General features: G+C 39.5%; 1 protein-coding gene across 3 annotated transcripts in view; it reads right to left on the reverse strand.

Annotated features, from left to right (window-relative positions):
• The window catches only part of LOC122730030 (gamma-secretase activating protein), a 120,927-nt gene that overhangs the window by 41,208 nt on the left and 64,790 nt on the right, over positions 1 to 14,929 (reverse strand). For 2 of the 3 annotated variants that reach the window (XM_043969224.1, XM_043969226.1), the window contains exons 15-19: positions 14,290 to 14,382; positions 13,962 to 14,179; positions 13,109 to 13,178; positions 12,405 to 12,487; positions 6,757 to 6,810 (exon numbers count right to left, since the gene is read on the reverse strand). In XM_043969224.1, coding sequence (XP_043825159.1) covers positions 6,757 to 6,810; positions 12,405 to 12,487; positions 13,109 to 13,178; positions 13,962 to 14,179; positions 14,290 to 14,382 — 518 coding nt within the window. The remainder of the gene's footprint in view (positions 1 to 6,756; positions 6,811 to 12,404; positions 12,488 to 13,108; positions 13,179 to 13,961; positions 14,180 to 14,289; positions 14,383 to 14,929) is intronic. The other variant, XM_043969225.1, reaches the window with a different exon arrangement.

Consider the following 14,929-nt stretch of genomic DNA (forward strand, 5'->3'; position numbering starts at 1 on the left):
GAAACCTATTGTGAAGAAAAGCTCTTAAACAAGATATTCAAAGAACTGAAAGGAGACTAGACAGACTGGAGAAGAAGGTTACTAATGTGAAGCAATGAGAGATAACATTGAAAACTGGTTTGAGAAAGATAATGGAGGGGAGATCTTGAATGCCCTGTTAATATCAGGGTTCTTATTGACATAAAGAAATGGTGGGGGGCAGCTAGGTGGCACAGTGGATAGAGCACCGGCTCTGGAGTCAGGAGAACCTGAGTTCAAATCCGGCCTCAGACACTTGACACTTACTAGCTGTGTGACCTTGGGCAAGTCACTTAACCCCAATTGCCTTGCCCAAAAAAAAAAAAAAAAGACATAAAGAAATGGAATTAACCCATCAACAGAATGTCAGGTGCTGTGATAGTCCACTTAGGAAGATTTTTTTGTGCAGAGAGAAATTCCTCATGTGCCATCTAGTAGAAGAAATCACCATAACCCACCTAGATCAAGGTCAGTGTTGTATCCACACAAAACTCAAAATGTCAGTCAACCCATCACCAACTTTTTAAAAGCATCTTCAGTGTGCCCTAAATCAGGGGCACAAAAGAAAGAGTTCCTTGCCTAAAAGAACTTTGTTATCTAACTGATAGTGCAAATTTATAACCTTTATTAAAAAAAATACAAATTATGTGTTACAAGGGAATAGGCACATGAATATAGAGTCAAATGAATACCTCAATTCCGAGGAAAAAAAAAAAGGTGATGTCAGGAACTTATCAGAGTAAGGTAGAGATAATTAGGAAAAGGTTACCACAGCCAGGGAAAATTTTGAATCAGGTATGAAGGAAAGAAGGGAAGGGATTCTAAGTTTCTCTGCTTAGTTAAAAACATCTCCGTTTTCTCATAAGATCATATAAGTAAATTGTGTGGCACAGTGGATAGAGAGGTGGCCTCAGAGCCAGGATGCACTGGATTCGAGTCCTTCCTTTGACACATACTGGTTGTGCCACCCAGGTCAAGTTGCCATCTCTCACTTCCCCAGAAAATTAAGACTAAAAGGGTTCCTTATACTAGTGAAGGTATAGGTCAGCCCCTTCTCCTCCTACAAAAAAATATTTATGTGAGCAACATATCAATACCTATTTGTTGTTTCTATTGAGTTATTTTTCAGTTGTGTCTGACTTTGTTACCCAATTTGGTTTTTTCTTGGCAAAGATACTGGAGTGGTTTGCTATTTCCTTCTCTGGCTCACTTTACAGATGAGAAAACCAAGGCAAACAGGGTTAAGTGACTTGCCCAGGGTCACCCAGCTAGTATCTGAAGCCAGATTTGAACTCAGGGCTTCCTGACTTCAGGCTCCAGTGCTCTGTCCAAAATCTAATCAATACCTAAAGCAGTCTCAGCTATTAGTTAAGCCAAAGAGTGAAAGTCTTGATTCTCTTCGAGGAACTGGACTACCAGATCCCCTTCACAATTTTTTATATAATGCTCATTTCTAATTAGTACCAGGAGAAAACATCTACCTTTCATCTCCAAGAGGCATGTTGGCAGCAAAAATATCTGCTGATTAACCAGGATCCTCCTGTGGAGAAGGGAGCCTGCCTGGAAAGAACGGTTTTATTTTCTGCCCAAAGAGAGTGCTGGCAAAGTTAAAACACTGATCCAATCTTGCTAGTCAGTGGACTTCAAAGGCATCAGTCATCTCAGGAGCCTTTTTTCCTTGTGACATTTATAAACAGGCTGGCTCTCTTATCTCCCCAAACAGATGGACTAAAATAGGGGTCAAAAAAACAACACAAAAAAATATGTATCACCTAAAAGAAGTACACAATATTAATATGCACTCCTCTGCATAGGGACGTCCATCCTCTATGAAGAGACAACCTGATCCTCTGTGGGGCCTTGATACTCCTGAGGGTGACAGTTTATGGTTCATACATAAACAGCATCTCCAGAGCATTCATTCCAGAAAAGCTACCTTCTCTCTCCACTCCCAGCATACACCTGCTTAACTAGAGAACTTTAGAATGCAAAAACTCTAATTAAATATTCCAACACTACCTTGTGTGTGTGTGTGTGTGAGGGGTCTCCCTATCTTACTCAGGATGGAAGCACAGTGGTCACTCACAGGTCCAATCCCATTAAGCAGGACAGAGGCTTTGACCTGCTTCATTTTTTCAGATCTGGGTCTGTTCACCCCTCCTTAGGTGGCCTGATAATACACCATATTGGTGCCATACTTAGTGAGGACACCCAATTGGCTTTAAGCCTAGTACAACTCAAAACTCCCAAGCTCCAATGATCCAGCAGCCTCAGCCTCCCATGGTGGCGAGGAGTAGAGCCATGTCCCACTATACCCTAATTTTTAAAAGCCCACTTTGCAATTGATCATTGTATTATTCAAGCAGCTAGGTGGCCCAGTAGATAGAATGTTGGACTTCAGGTCAGGATATATGTGTGTGCCCCAGGGCAAATCACTTAATCTTTTTCAATCTCAATTTCCTCATCTGCAAAAGGAGGATAATAATGGCCCGGACCTCACAGTGTTGTTGTGAGGATCAAATGAGACCACATGGAAAGCACTCTGCAAACATTAAGGAACTGTATAAATGCTAGCTATTATTTGGTACTTTCAAAGATATAATACTATAATGTTTAACTCTCTTACTTTTAAGTACTAAATGCACATTATGTCTTCAGATAAGACTTAATGGATGGTGTGAAAAGATCTTAAGAAATAAGGACTTGAGAAATCTTCCTTCTCTTTTGGTCTTAAGTCTCAGCCTCTCCAGTCTCTCTGTGCTACTCTTTTTTTACTCTGATGGAGGATTTACGGGGAAGCACACACAAGATTTATGTAGAAAGGGAAGCCATGAGGGGACTGTGGTGTGCAATCATGGAGGGCTTGCTCTTGCAAAGAAGTCACATAAATAGTGGCTGCCTAAAATTTAAAATGAGATTATGGTAAAGTTGCAACTGAGAGATAACACATCAAAAGCTAATCAGAAAAGTGGGCAGATCTAGCAACTTGGCCTAATAAAGATGTGTCTACTCCTCAGATCCAAGCTGTGACTGTCATCTAAGCTTCGTGAAGGGGCTGAGAACAAAGATATTTAGAAAGAGAAAGTTAGAAACCCAACACAAGGCCAAAGAGTCATAAATTTACTAGCTTAATGAAAAACTAGTGAATTAACTATACCTGAGACTAATAATCTAGATTTAGAAATGGGCTGGAGAAAGAACTGGCAGAAAAGTAGCCAGAGAGATGTCAGGAGAAGGCCAGCAGAGGTCTCTGCAAAATCAGCTGAAGAAAATCCATTGGGCAAGGAATCATTAGAACAGCTCCCTAAGAAAGGGAAGTGGCATCTTCCACCAGGACTCCTGAAACATGGCTGAAGCAAGGAACAGAAAGGAGGAAAAGGCGGACTCTCCAAGCTACGCCAGCCTATCTATGACTGGAATACTGTCAACACAGATTAAGAGAGATTCTCTATAAACTCATCAATTCTTCGCTTCATCTTTTTTTGTTTGTTTTACTTTTCCCTTAGTTGTCTAGTTAAACTTCTTCTGGAAAAGATTTTTCCACACCCGGTCCTGTGGAACTAGTGGGACCAACAGACCTCAGGGATGAATTAGAAAACACCTTACAGGTCATGTAGTCCAAGCCTCTCTTTTTACAGGTTAGTACACTGAGGATCTGAGAGCTAAAATGACTTGCCCAAGGTCACACTGGGAGTAAATTGAACAAACATTTGTCAAGCACTTATTACGTGCTATAGGTGGCATACAGGATAGAATGCCAGGCCTGGAGTGAGGAAGACTCATCTCCTTGAGTTCAAATCTGGCCTTAGGCACTTACAAGCTATGTGACCCTGGGCAGGTCACTTAACCCTGTTTACCTCAGTTTCCTCATCTGTAAATGAGCTGGAGAAGGAGATGGTAAACCACTCCAGGATCTTTGCCAAGAAAACCCCAATTGAAGTCACAAAGAGTTGGACATGATGGGAAATGACTGAACGACAACAACAACAACGACAAAAAATGTGCCAAGCACTGTCTGTGCTAAGTTCTGGGGACACAAAAAAGAGGCAAAGGGCTGTTCCTGCCCTCAAAGAGTGTATAAACAGTAAATGAAAGAGGTAGGATTTGAACACACATCTTTCTAACTCCAAAGTCAGTGCTCTTTTCTCTGTACAATGCTGTATCATATCTTATTTGATCATTAAGCAGCAAAGGAGACAGAAAAGGAAGAATAAGGTAAGTAGAAGAACTAGAAGACTAGAATGTCATAGAACTCAAGATAAGAAAGATGTAGGAGAAAGAGGTAGTGTAGAGCATCAAGAAGGGAGAAAGGAAGAAAAGAAGGAAGGGAGGAAGAGATCAAGGAAAAGAAAGAAAGAAAGGAAGGAGAAAGAGAGGAAGGCAGGGAGGGAGGAGGGGGAGGGAAGAAGGAGGGAGGTATACATAATAGACATTATAGGTTCACATACAATCTTCTTTCTGTTCTATTATGTATATGAATATGCTCCTTTTATCTGGTGCTTGTTAATTTCAAATTATAAGTAAAGAAAAAAGTGACTCGGAATGAGATGCAACTACACTATTTACAGATTTAAAGCTGAAAGGGGTCTTGGGTTCCTTCAAGTACAGCCACTCAGAGGAAGTAAGTGGGGGACAGCAGGACTAAACACCTTCAGACCTAGATACTAGTGGTTTAAGTCTCAGACACTGAATGGCATCCATCCAATTTATAACCTCTCCAAACATTCCTGACTTTGGGGCCAGTCTTTGTACCAATTCCCACCCTGTTCCTGACTCTATCTTAAAATGAGAAGAAGGACAGGGAAGGACATAGCTCTTAGAACCTACCCCAGTTATAAGAATGGCTAGCTTCATGTCTCACTTTGGAATAAAAATAGTTGGGAAACAATAACTAATAAAAAAAATTGGAGCTACATAGTTAAAAGCCTCTGTTTCAGAGGATGAATGAAAAGGAAGAAAGGGAGAAAAAGGAAAAAAAAGCTGTGGGGAAAATGGAAGAAAAACAGGTAGTAGCAAGGGAACATGATAGACAAGGTAAAAATAATTCACTTTCCTCCCCCCCCAGGCAGGACTAATGTCATTTGTTACAGAATCTACTGATGGGTGGGAAGCTGTCAGCCAAATTTTTATTCCTCCTCCTCTTCCCCCAACCCCATGGCCCACTCCATAGTAGGGCATCAGCTATTCCCATTTCTGCCCAGCAACATAGCTTTTTTGTCTATGCTTAAATTCCCCTCTTGGGAACCCAAAATCATAACCGCCAAACCCTTCCCCCAGCTGCTGTTTTCCCAGCCCGCTGCATCACAGTGACCTCAAACACTTCCCAGCTTTCCCGCCAGCTGTCTAGGCCCTGGTCTAATATTAGTGTGTCCAAAAGAATCAAAAGTCAATAACGGAAGAAAGCCCAGTAAGCTGACATGCGCTGCTTACTGCCAGAAATTGAGATTTCCCCGTACACGCCAGCCTATAATTAACAGGAGGCACTGCCAAAAACAACAAAGGATCTTCAAGGAAACCGTGCTAAAATACTCCCTAGTTTTTAATTATATACATAGCCTTCTCGACTCCCTCCTTCTATCTATTGTGCTTGACGATCCTTCTGAAAGCACTGGATTCCACAGACGTGAATAGATGCAGTTCATGGGCAGGAAGGGGTGTGTGAGATGACTGGGTCTGGCTCTTCAGCCAAGATTTATAATTCCTGAATACGCTGACAGGCTGCTCTTGTGACTAGAGGGGGCTGGTAGGTCCTAAGTTTGGTGTCTGTGATCATTTGTAAGAAGGCTGACATGGGCATATGAGAAATGGCGTGGAAGGGGGCAGAGAAAGGAGAAACAAGCATGAGGTATACAGCTGGCTTAATTTTATAGAGGCATCAACTCCTCCACCTTTAGTGGCTCCTATTATCCAGATGGATATAAGGATGGGAAGAAAGAGCAGCCAAATGTGGGGGAAAGGGCAAATGACCACAAGAGCTAAGCTGAGGAAGGGCCCCCCCATAAGTTAAGCTCACATACATACTATTTGGGGAAGGCTCAGAAGTTCACAAAAATAATTGTAGCCGTTAGGTGGCAACTGGATACAGCGCCAGGCCTGGAGTCAGGAAGACCCGAATTCAAATCTCATCTCACATACTTACTAGCTGTGTGACCCTGAGCAAGTCACTCAACCACAGTTTCCTCAGCTTTTAAAATGGGACTAATAATAGCACTGACCTCCCATGCTTTTTGTGAGGATCAAATGACATAATAATTGTAAAGCGTTTAGCACAGTGCCTGGCTCATAGTAAATACTATGTAAATGTGAGCTATTGATGGTTTGGGTTAAGCTGAATATTCTTTTTTGTCTTTGGGAAACTCTAACTCTTTAATACCGTAACTTTAAAAAGGTTTCAGTGCATGTATAAACTATATCAGATTGCTTACTGCCTGAGAGAGGGGGCAAAGGAAGGAGGGAAGGATAGAATTTAGAACTCAAAACTTTAAAAATGAATGTTAGAAATTGTTTTTACATGTAATTGGGGAGGAGGGAAATATATTATTATTTGTAACCTAAAAAAAAGGTTATTGTACTGCATGAAGTAGGCACTCATCAGTTCAAACTGGGCAGGGGGCACTCCACTGTTCCACCCTCTACAGTATCTGTTAGGCTTTCCAATTCTTATAACCTTTCATTCTTAAGTTAGAAAAGACACAAAGTCACTCACATTACATCTCACATCCCCACCAAGGGCCTTACCTTCATTAGAGGTAACAGGATATCTTCTGTCACCAAGGTTACTCCTGGAATTTCCTGTAGTCAGCAAAAAATTGTTAACTTTCCATGAACACCAACTCACCACAAATTGCAAGTTGCAGGAAGTGCTTTTCACGCTTTGATATAGATGAGAAACTCTGCACCATTGCTTTGAGCAGAGCTCAGGCTAAACATCATATAATTTTCTAATCTCTACCCAGAAGAAGCTGAAAATAGTTTATCTTTGAGGTCAGACAAGGAAATGTTCTCCCAAGTCAGGATTAAAATAATTGACAGGATCTAGACTGCTTTAAATATATAAATATATATTTATAAATATATATACAGGGGGCAGTTAGGTGGCACAGTGGATAAAACACCGGCTTTGGATTCAGGAGGACCTGAGTTAAAATCCGGCCTCAGACACTTGACAATTACTAGCTGTGTGACCCTGGGCAAGTCACTTAACCCTCATTGCCCCACCAAAATACACACACACACACACACACACACACACATATGAAAAAAGACAGAGCAAACAATCTGGTTTTTTTTAATTTTTTTAATTTTTCGGTGAGGCAGTGAGGGTAAAGGGACTTGCCTAGGGTCACACAGCTAGTAAGTGTTAAGTGTCTGAGGCTGGATTTGAACTCAGGTCCTCCTGACTCCAGGGCCGGTGCTCTATTCACTGCGCCACCTAGCTGCCCCAAACAATCTGTTTTTAACATGGTGCCAATGTACAAAATTTTCTCAGTTCACCAATTTTGTAAACAAATGAGGTGGGTTACATTCTCTTCATCAAATGGTTTTAGGAACTGTGCAAACAGGAAATACAATCATAAAATTAAGAGAAAGCATTTTCTACCTATACAGATTCTCACAATTTCTTCCCTGTTCTTGTTTATGTTATCTTATAGTCATTAAGACTTTCCTATGCCTGTGTTCTAAAGAACATCACTTACTGGGTAATATCTAATGGAAAATATTTAGAGCTGGAAAAAAGTAGTAGTAGCAGTAGTAGTGGTGGTGATGGTGGTGGCTATAGTAGTAGTAGTAGCAGCAGTAATAATAGCTGACATTCATATAACTCTTAAGGGGCAGCTAGGTGGCACAATGGCTAGAGCACCAGGCCTGGAGTCAGGAAGACTGGTGTTCAAATGCAGCCTCAGACACTTACTAGCTGTGTGACCCTGGGCAAGTCACTCAACCCTGTTTGCTCCAGTTTCCCCATCTCTAAAAGGAGTTGGAGAAGGAAATGACAAATCACTCCAATATACTTGCCAATAAAACCTTTTATGGGGTCATAAAGAGTCAGACATGACTGAAAAACAACTCAACAACAACAAATAGTTCTTACTATGTGCCAGGCATCCTGCTAAGAGCTTTATAATTATTGCCCCACAACAACCCTAGGAGATAGGTGCTACAATTATCCCCATTTGACAGATGAAGAAACTAAGGCAGGTAGAGGTTAAGTGACTCATCCAGAGTTACACAATGAGTAAGTGTCTGAGGTTGGATTTTACCTCAGGCCTCCTCACTCCATCCCCAGAGTTTATCTACTGGGCCACCCAAATATCTTAAGTACCTTAAAGAGCACCTAGCTCAACCCCCATATTTTACAGAGAACAAAAATGAGGCCAAGAGAGGCCTATGGATATTAGGTGACATCTTCAAGATAGATAATAAGAAGCAAAGATAAGATTTTTTTCCAATTTTTTTGGGGGGGTGAGGCAATTGGGGTTAAGTGACTTGCCCAGGGTCACATAGCTAGTAAGTGTTAAGCATCTGAGGCCGGATTTGAACTCAGGTCCTACTGAATCCAGGGCAGGTGCTCTATTCATTGCACCACCTAGCTGCCCCGCAAAGATAAGATTTTTAACCCAGGTCTTCTCCCAATCGTTCTACCACATGTTCCCTCTATCCTTAATGGTAAGACTTCTCATGTTACAGCAACCTCTAACCAACACCTGAAATAAAGAGCTGTTCAGACACAGCTAGTACCTCATTATCATAGCAAACATACCATGTAAATTAATCCTAAGGGGACTAAATAATAGAATTCTATACAATAGAATTAGAACAAAAATGACAATCAGAGGTTTACTATAAAAATGTACTTCATTTTAAATTCCTCCCAAAAGTATGCTTTATTTTTAATTATATGTCATAAAACTATTTTTAGCTTGTTTAAAAAAGTTTTTGATGTAAGATGAAAAATTAGAACTTAAATACCTACAAATAATATTGCTGGCGCACAACATTCTGGAAAAGCAATGCATCTCAGTTTACAAGGCAGTTCATTGATCAATCAATAGGAATTTTTTAAGCACCCATGTTCCAGGCACTGTGTTGTGGGTTGGGGATGCGAGCAGGGCAAACAGTCATACAAAATGTTCATTCCAGTGGTTTAAGTTACCAAAGTGAGACAAAAGAATTGGGACAGAAATTGTCTATCATTCAATCTACCAGACCAATCTGGGGGGTGCTTTAAAAAAAGTATTAAAATCTCAGTGTGACTTCAGATTATTTATTATATTTCTACCTTAGGACAAGAGTAGCTAGGTGGTCCAGTGGATAGAGTTCTGGGCTTGGAGTCAGGAAGACTCATCTTCCTGAGTTCGAATCTGGCCTCAAACACTTACTAGCTGGGTGACCCTGGACAAGTCACTTGACTCTGTTTGCCTCAGTTTCCTCATCTGTAAAATGAGCTGGAGAAGAAAATGGCAAACCACTCCAGTATATTTGCTAAGAAAACCCCAAATGGGGTCATGAAGAATCAGGCACGACTGAAATGATGGAACCAAAACAAAAACCTAAGGAGAGTAAATCCTATTTTCTCTTAGACTGTTGGAAAATATAAAATAGTAGTAATTAGCATTTATGTAGCACTTTTCCAATATTATCTCACTATGTCTTGCTTCACTACAACCCTGGGAGGTAGGTGCTATGATTATTCCCATTTTACAGATGAGGAAACTGAGGTAGACAAAGGTTAAGTGACTTGTGCAGTACCATATAGCTAGTAAGTGTCTGAGGTCACATTTGAACTCAGGTCTTCTTGACTTCAGGTCCAACACTAACTTCTGTACCATCAAACTGCAGCATTTTCTTTCTTCCATGGGTACAAAAGGCACCATATTCTTTGGCATCCTTGCAAATACAATATTGTAGTAGTCTTTTTTTATGTTGCAACATAGAAGCAAAGTGAGCCTAATACTTCTGCTGTGGTCGTAAACCAACAAATTTTTATTTATTGCATATTTACTAAGTGCCCAACCAGCACTATGCACATTTACACATTTAGGAAATAAGAGGTTAACCAATGTCTGTAATTGCTAAAGATAAACCATTTAAAGGAATACATTAGCCCTTAACCTGGAAAGTGGTTGTAACTGGTTTTCTAAGCAAATTTCTTAGCATATATAAATACTGGCATCTCATTTTTATATGCCCAGTATGATGTTACTTCTCATTTTCACAAGAATGAGGCAGGCACCCAGACCCTGTCTAAAGCAGACATTAACTACAAACCATCATTTTCCCTTTTTCATATAAGTTAAAGGTTCTTCTTCCTAAGGCAATTCACTCAGATGATATCCAACTAAAACATCTGTGTGTGAAATTATATGAATAACTTAGCCTCTATGCATCCCTGACACTGATAATTAGGTACTTTAAAAAATCTGTTCTAACTAACACCACCATAGGGGGAATGAGTGAGGTGGTTGGGGAAGGACAAAGAGTATATATTTCCTGTCTTCATTGTGGTTCAACCTGTAAACTTCTTGTTGCATTGCTACAGGAGATTATAGTTTAAATAAAAGGGAAGAAGGGACAAAGTGGTAGGGGAAAAAATTGCACCATATAGATTGTGAGTTTGGCAACTCTATAAATACAGTCTCAAGTGGGAAGAAGGGCTTTTAAAAATGTGTAAACATTAGGCCTCCACAAAAGTTTGAATAGTTTAGAGATTAACTTATTTTCTATTTTGCTTCAAACATAGCTAGTATTTACTTTTCAGGGACTATTTTCACATACCAAATCTCCTCCACTCAGATTGACTGCCGCTTTCTTCATGAATCCACTTTTAGTTACTCAACCTAGAGTCTGATGTTCTTCACAATCTGAGCACCAAGTTAACCAACAAACTCTTAACTCGGAAGCAATGTGGGGTAATGAATAGAGTTCTGGGACTTGTGGTAAGGAAGATCTGAGTTGAAATCCAGCCTCAGATACTTAATGTCTGAGCAAGTCACTTAATCTCTCTGGGCCTCAGTTTCCTCACATGTAATGAGGGGGTTGTAATGGCTTCTATAGTTCCTTTCAAATCTAAATCTATGATTCTATGAACCTACTATTTACAACCTATTATGTATAAAGCCTTGAAGATACAAATAAATAATGAAAACAAATCTCTGCTCTCAAGATGTCTGTTTTGGGGTTGTGTTTTTGTTTGTTTGTTTTTGGCAACTAGTGTTAAGTGACTTGCCTAGGGTCACACAGCCAGTAGGTGTCTGAGACTGGATTTAAACTCAGTTCCTCCTGACTCCAGGCCTGGACCGCTATTCACTGCGCCACCTAGCTGCCTCATTGTCTATGTCTTATGGGCATTTTCTCTTACGATTCCCCTCCACACACTTTATATCCCAGTCAAACCAAACTATTCACTATCTCCCTTTCATGTTCCATGCTTTTCCACCTTTGCTCACATTTTTCCTTTTGTGCCCTCCCTTCCTCCTCTACCTGTTGAAATCCTCCATATCATTTAAATTCCAGTTCAAATGCTATTCTCTACCTGAAGCTTTCTTTGATTCCCTCAGGAATCTCTTTCCTCCATCAGACCTTAAATTATAACACATTGTTTGCAGGTCTTATTCAATTATCATGTATCATTTTGTATTATAGTTATCTGTGAATATATCACACCACCACACTAGGTTGTAATCTTCATAAGGATATAGCCAGTGCCTGGTGCTTACTAATCAGTTTCACCAACTATAAAATGGAAGATAAAAATTAAATGAGATCACGGATATAAAGCCCATTTTTAAAGGGTTATAGAAATTCAATCTGCCCTTCTCATTGCAGATACCCTGTCATAGGAGAAAGACCACGAGGCTCACAATCATGGTATATGAGTCTGAATCCTGGCTCTAGCAGGACATTGTTTTTACTTTCCTGGCCCCACAGACTGCCAGTGTGTTACACTGTGCCCCAAAGGGGAAGGGTACAGCCTCTTCATTTAGACTTCCTGATAGGAAGAGAGTGCTGAAAGGCAGGAGGAAAACGTCGCTGGTTTGATTTCATTTGGTTTATAAAAGTTAGCTAGTCCCACATATTGACACTCCACCAATGGATGCATTTTTATAAGTTACTGAGCTTTATCAAATTGAAGCTTTGGGAACTTTGGGGATGGATCTACACATTAACTTTTTGTGAGACTTCAGGATTGCCTTAGGGGACAAAAGAACACACAAGACAATAATGTCAGCGGCACAATTAGTGAATGGCAAAGTAGAAGAAGGAAAAGCCATCATTGCTATACAGCTCTTCAGGGACTATGATGAACTCAAGTCCCATTGCTTTAACACTAAGTATATTATAAAAAAGTATTAGTAACATAGCCATTAGACAGTATACTGACTTACTGTATTCCAGGAATGTAATGAGGAATATGGAAGAAGTTTATCTGTGTTGCTTATATCCAGACACAATTTCCAGTATAAGGAGGCTGGATGGATAAAAAGAGAGTGTTTAATAATAACAGTAAGGAGGAAGTTGCGAATTATCAGAAAGACATTTTCCATGGCCTCTTCCCCCACCTCTAAAAACTGTCCAACATGTTGATTTTAGCTATTTATTCTATTTAAAAATATATATTTGAAAACTGTGATATTTTGGGTCAATTCTTAAGTAAAAACTATATAAATATACAATAAATACATTTTAATGCCCTTTTTGTTCCATGCATTGAAAATAAAAGAAAAATTTTAAACATATTGCATGCAATAAATATATTTTTGCAAATTACTTGATGTTCACATAAAACAAAATAATGAAGGAATTTGATGCTACCTTTATGAAAGCAGCTCATGGCTATTCTAAGAAGATTACACCTTATAAAAAATCATTGACACGAGCTTTGGCACTAGGATCACATCTCATCAATCTCTGAATAGCCATTGATTCCCGCCTAATTATGGGAGAATGAAATTTAATTAGCCACTGACTTCAACTGCCAAAGTAAAAGCACTTCTAAGCATCAATACAATAGACTGGGGCATCATCAATTTACTGTGTCCCTGAAATCAAAAGGATCAAATATTTAAACAGCTGTATCAGCCACACCTACCAATTAAAAATTCCTGAATAGGGTCAAATGCACGACAGGTCCACATGTTCTCAAAAATCCATCGAATAATCTTTTTTAAAAATTAAGAAATTAAAAAAAAATATGTTGGCATTTTAAAAAGCAAGTCAACTGATTGATTATATGTACAATTTTAATTCATATTTTTATTTATAATTCTTAAAAATAAATTTCTTTGTCATCTTCAAAGACCCCTGATGCAAGATTCTATTAGAGGTGAAATTATATTAAAATTGATTCATTCATCCTACAAGTATTTATCCTATTAGGCACTCCTAGAACACCATGATACAGACAAAAATAGTCCCTGCTCTCAAAAAGCTTAATGTCTACCAAGAAAATAAGGTGCTTCTGGCATATCTATATAATAAATCCCCGTAGATAAACTCCAAGAGAGATTTGCCTTAAACTGAACTCCATTTTGTGATGGGTCTTATTATATTTATATGAAGTATGCCTATAGTTCTAGTCTATTTGGAGCAAATGCACAGTCCCACTGATATCATAATCACTCTGGTGACACAGATATTTAAGAACCTCATCATGTTATTGAACATCTAGTGTGTGTACATGTCAGACAGTGACAGGCATATGTAAATTAAATTAAGGAAAAGAGAAATCTAGATTGTAGGCATATCTTCATGGTTCTGTTGTTCAGAGAAGTTGAATGGAGGAGCCTGAGAACAGACGGGAGGACTAGGGTAAGGAGAAGAGGCAGTGAAACACAACTAGCAGCTGGCAAATAAAAATAGCAAGTATATTTTCAACCACTGAGAAGATTCACATGGATTTGCTCCTCTGTGTCTAGGTTTTAAAGTATAAGCTGCATTCTAACCTGGCTTTCTAGGACTTTGGGATTCCTGCCCCGTGCAAGCACGCAGTGCAACACAGCCAACCTCTCATAGTCCAGTGAGCTGCTCCATAGGAGATGTAATAAAGATGACTGGTTAAAGCTCACTCTAAAGAGCTTTCTAGAGCAGCAGTCCCAAGCCAAGGCCCCTGAGAGTGATTGTAATGGACCATCAGGAAACAAGCTCATCTGTTCATTCTTGCCTAGGGAGGAGGGTAGGAAAAAAAAAATCAACCAGAATCAACAAAGGCAGGAAACCACCACCCCCACTCTGATGAACATGAGGTGTCTATTAAAAAAAATGCCACTGTACCTGTGAGAAACAGACTGTAGCACAGCAAATCAGGATGCTGAATGTTAAGAAGATGAAAGAAATGGCCAGGCAGGTAAACGGCCACATAATAGTCTGTCAAAAAGAAAGACATTCATTATCTTTGTTTTGGTAGACTAGAACTTAAGGCTTTTCAGATGAAAATTAATTCAAGAACTTGGAATTAACCCCAGTCGATAGATGATTATTTTCAAAGCAGTATCACAAAAGCACAGGCCTCTCTTTCAGTACATTTTATCAATTCAGAGCCAACCATTTGCTGAAGATGAAGGCAACAATAATAATGATGGATAATTACACAGTGCTTTAGAGTCTGTGATGCACTATGTGAAAATAATCTCATTTGAAACTATAAGGTAGTTACTACACAAGTATTATGAGACTCATTTTACAGATGACAAAATCAAGGGTCCGCATTTATGTGCCTTTTTGACAGTCAAGTCAATGGCTTTATAGCTAGTTAGCACCAGAGGCCCCAAATCGGGTCTCTCCTGTCTCTAGAAACAGTACTCTTGGGTAGGTTCAATACCAATTTCTTCCATATTAACATCTCTTAGGTTCTTTTCTGTTGTTTCTTCTGGCAAACCTAGGCGAATCTTCTCAGTAACTGAAACTATAACTA

The sequence above is a fragment of the Dromiciops gliroides genome, chromosome 5 (assembly GCF_019393635.1).
Source record: "Dromiciops gliroides isolate mDroGli1 chromosome 5, mDroGli1.pri, whole genome shotgun sequence".
NCBI classification, from domain to species: Eukaryota; Metazoa; Chordata; class Mammalia; order Microbiotheria; family Microbiotheriidae; genus Dromiciops; species Dromiciops gliroides.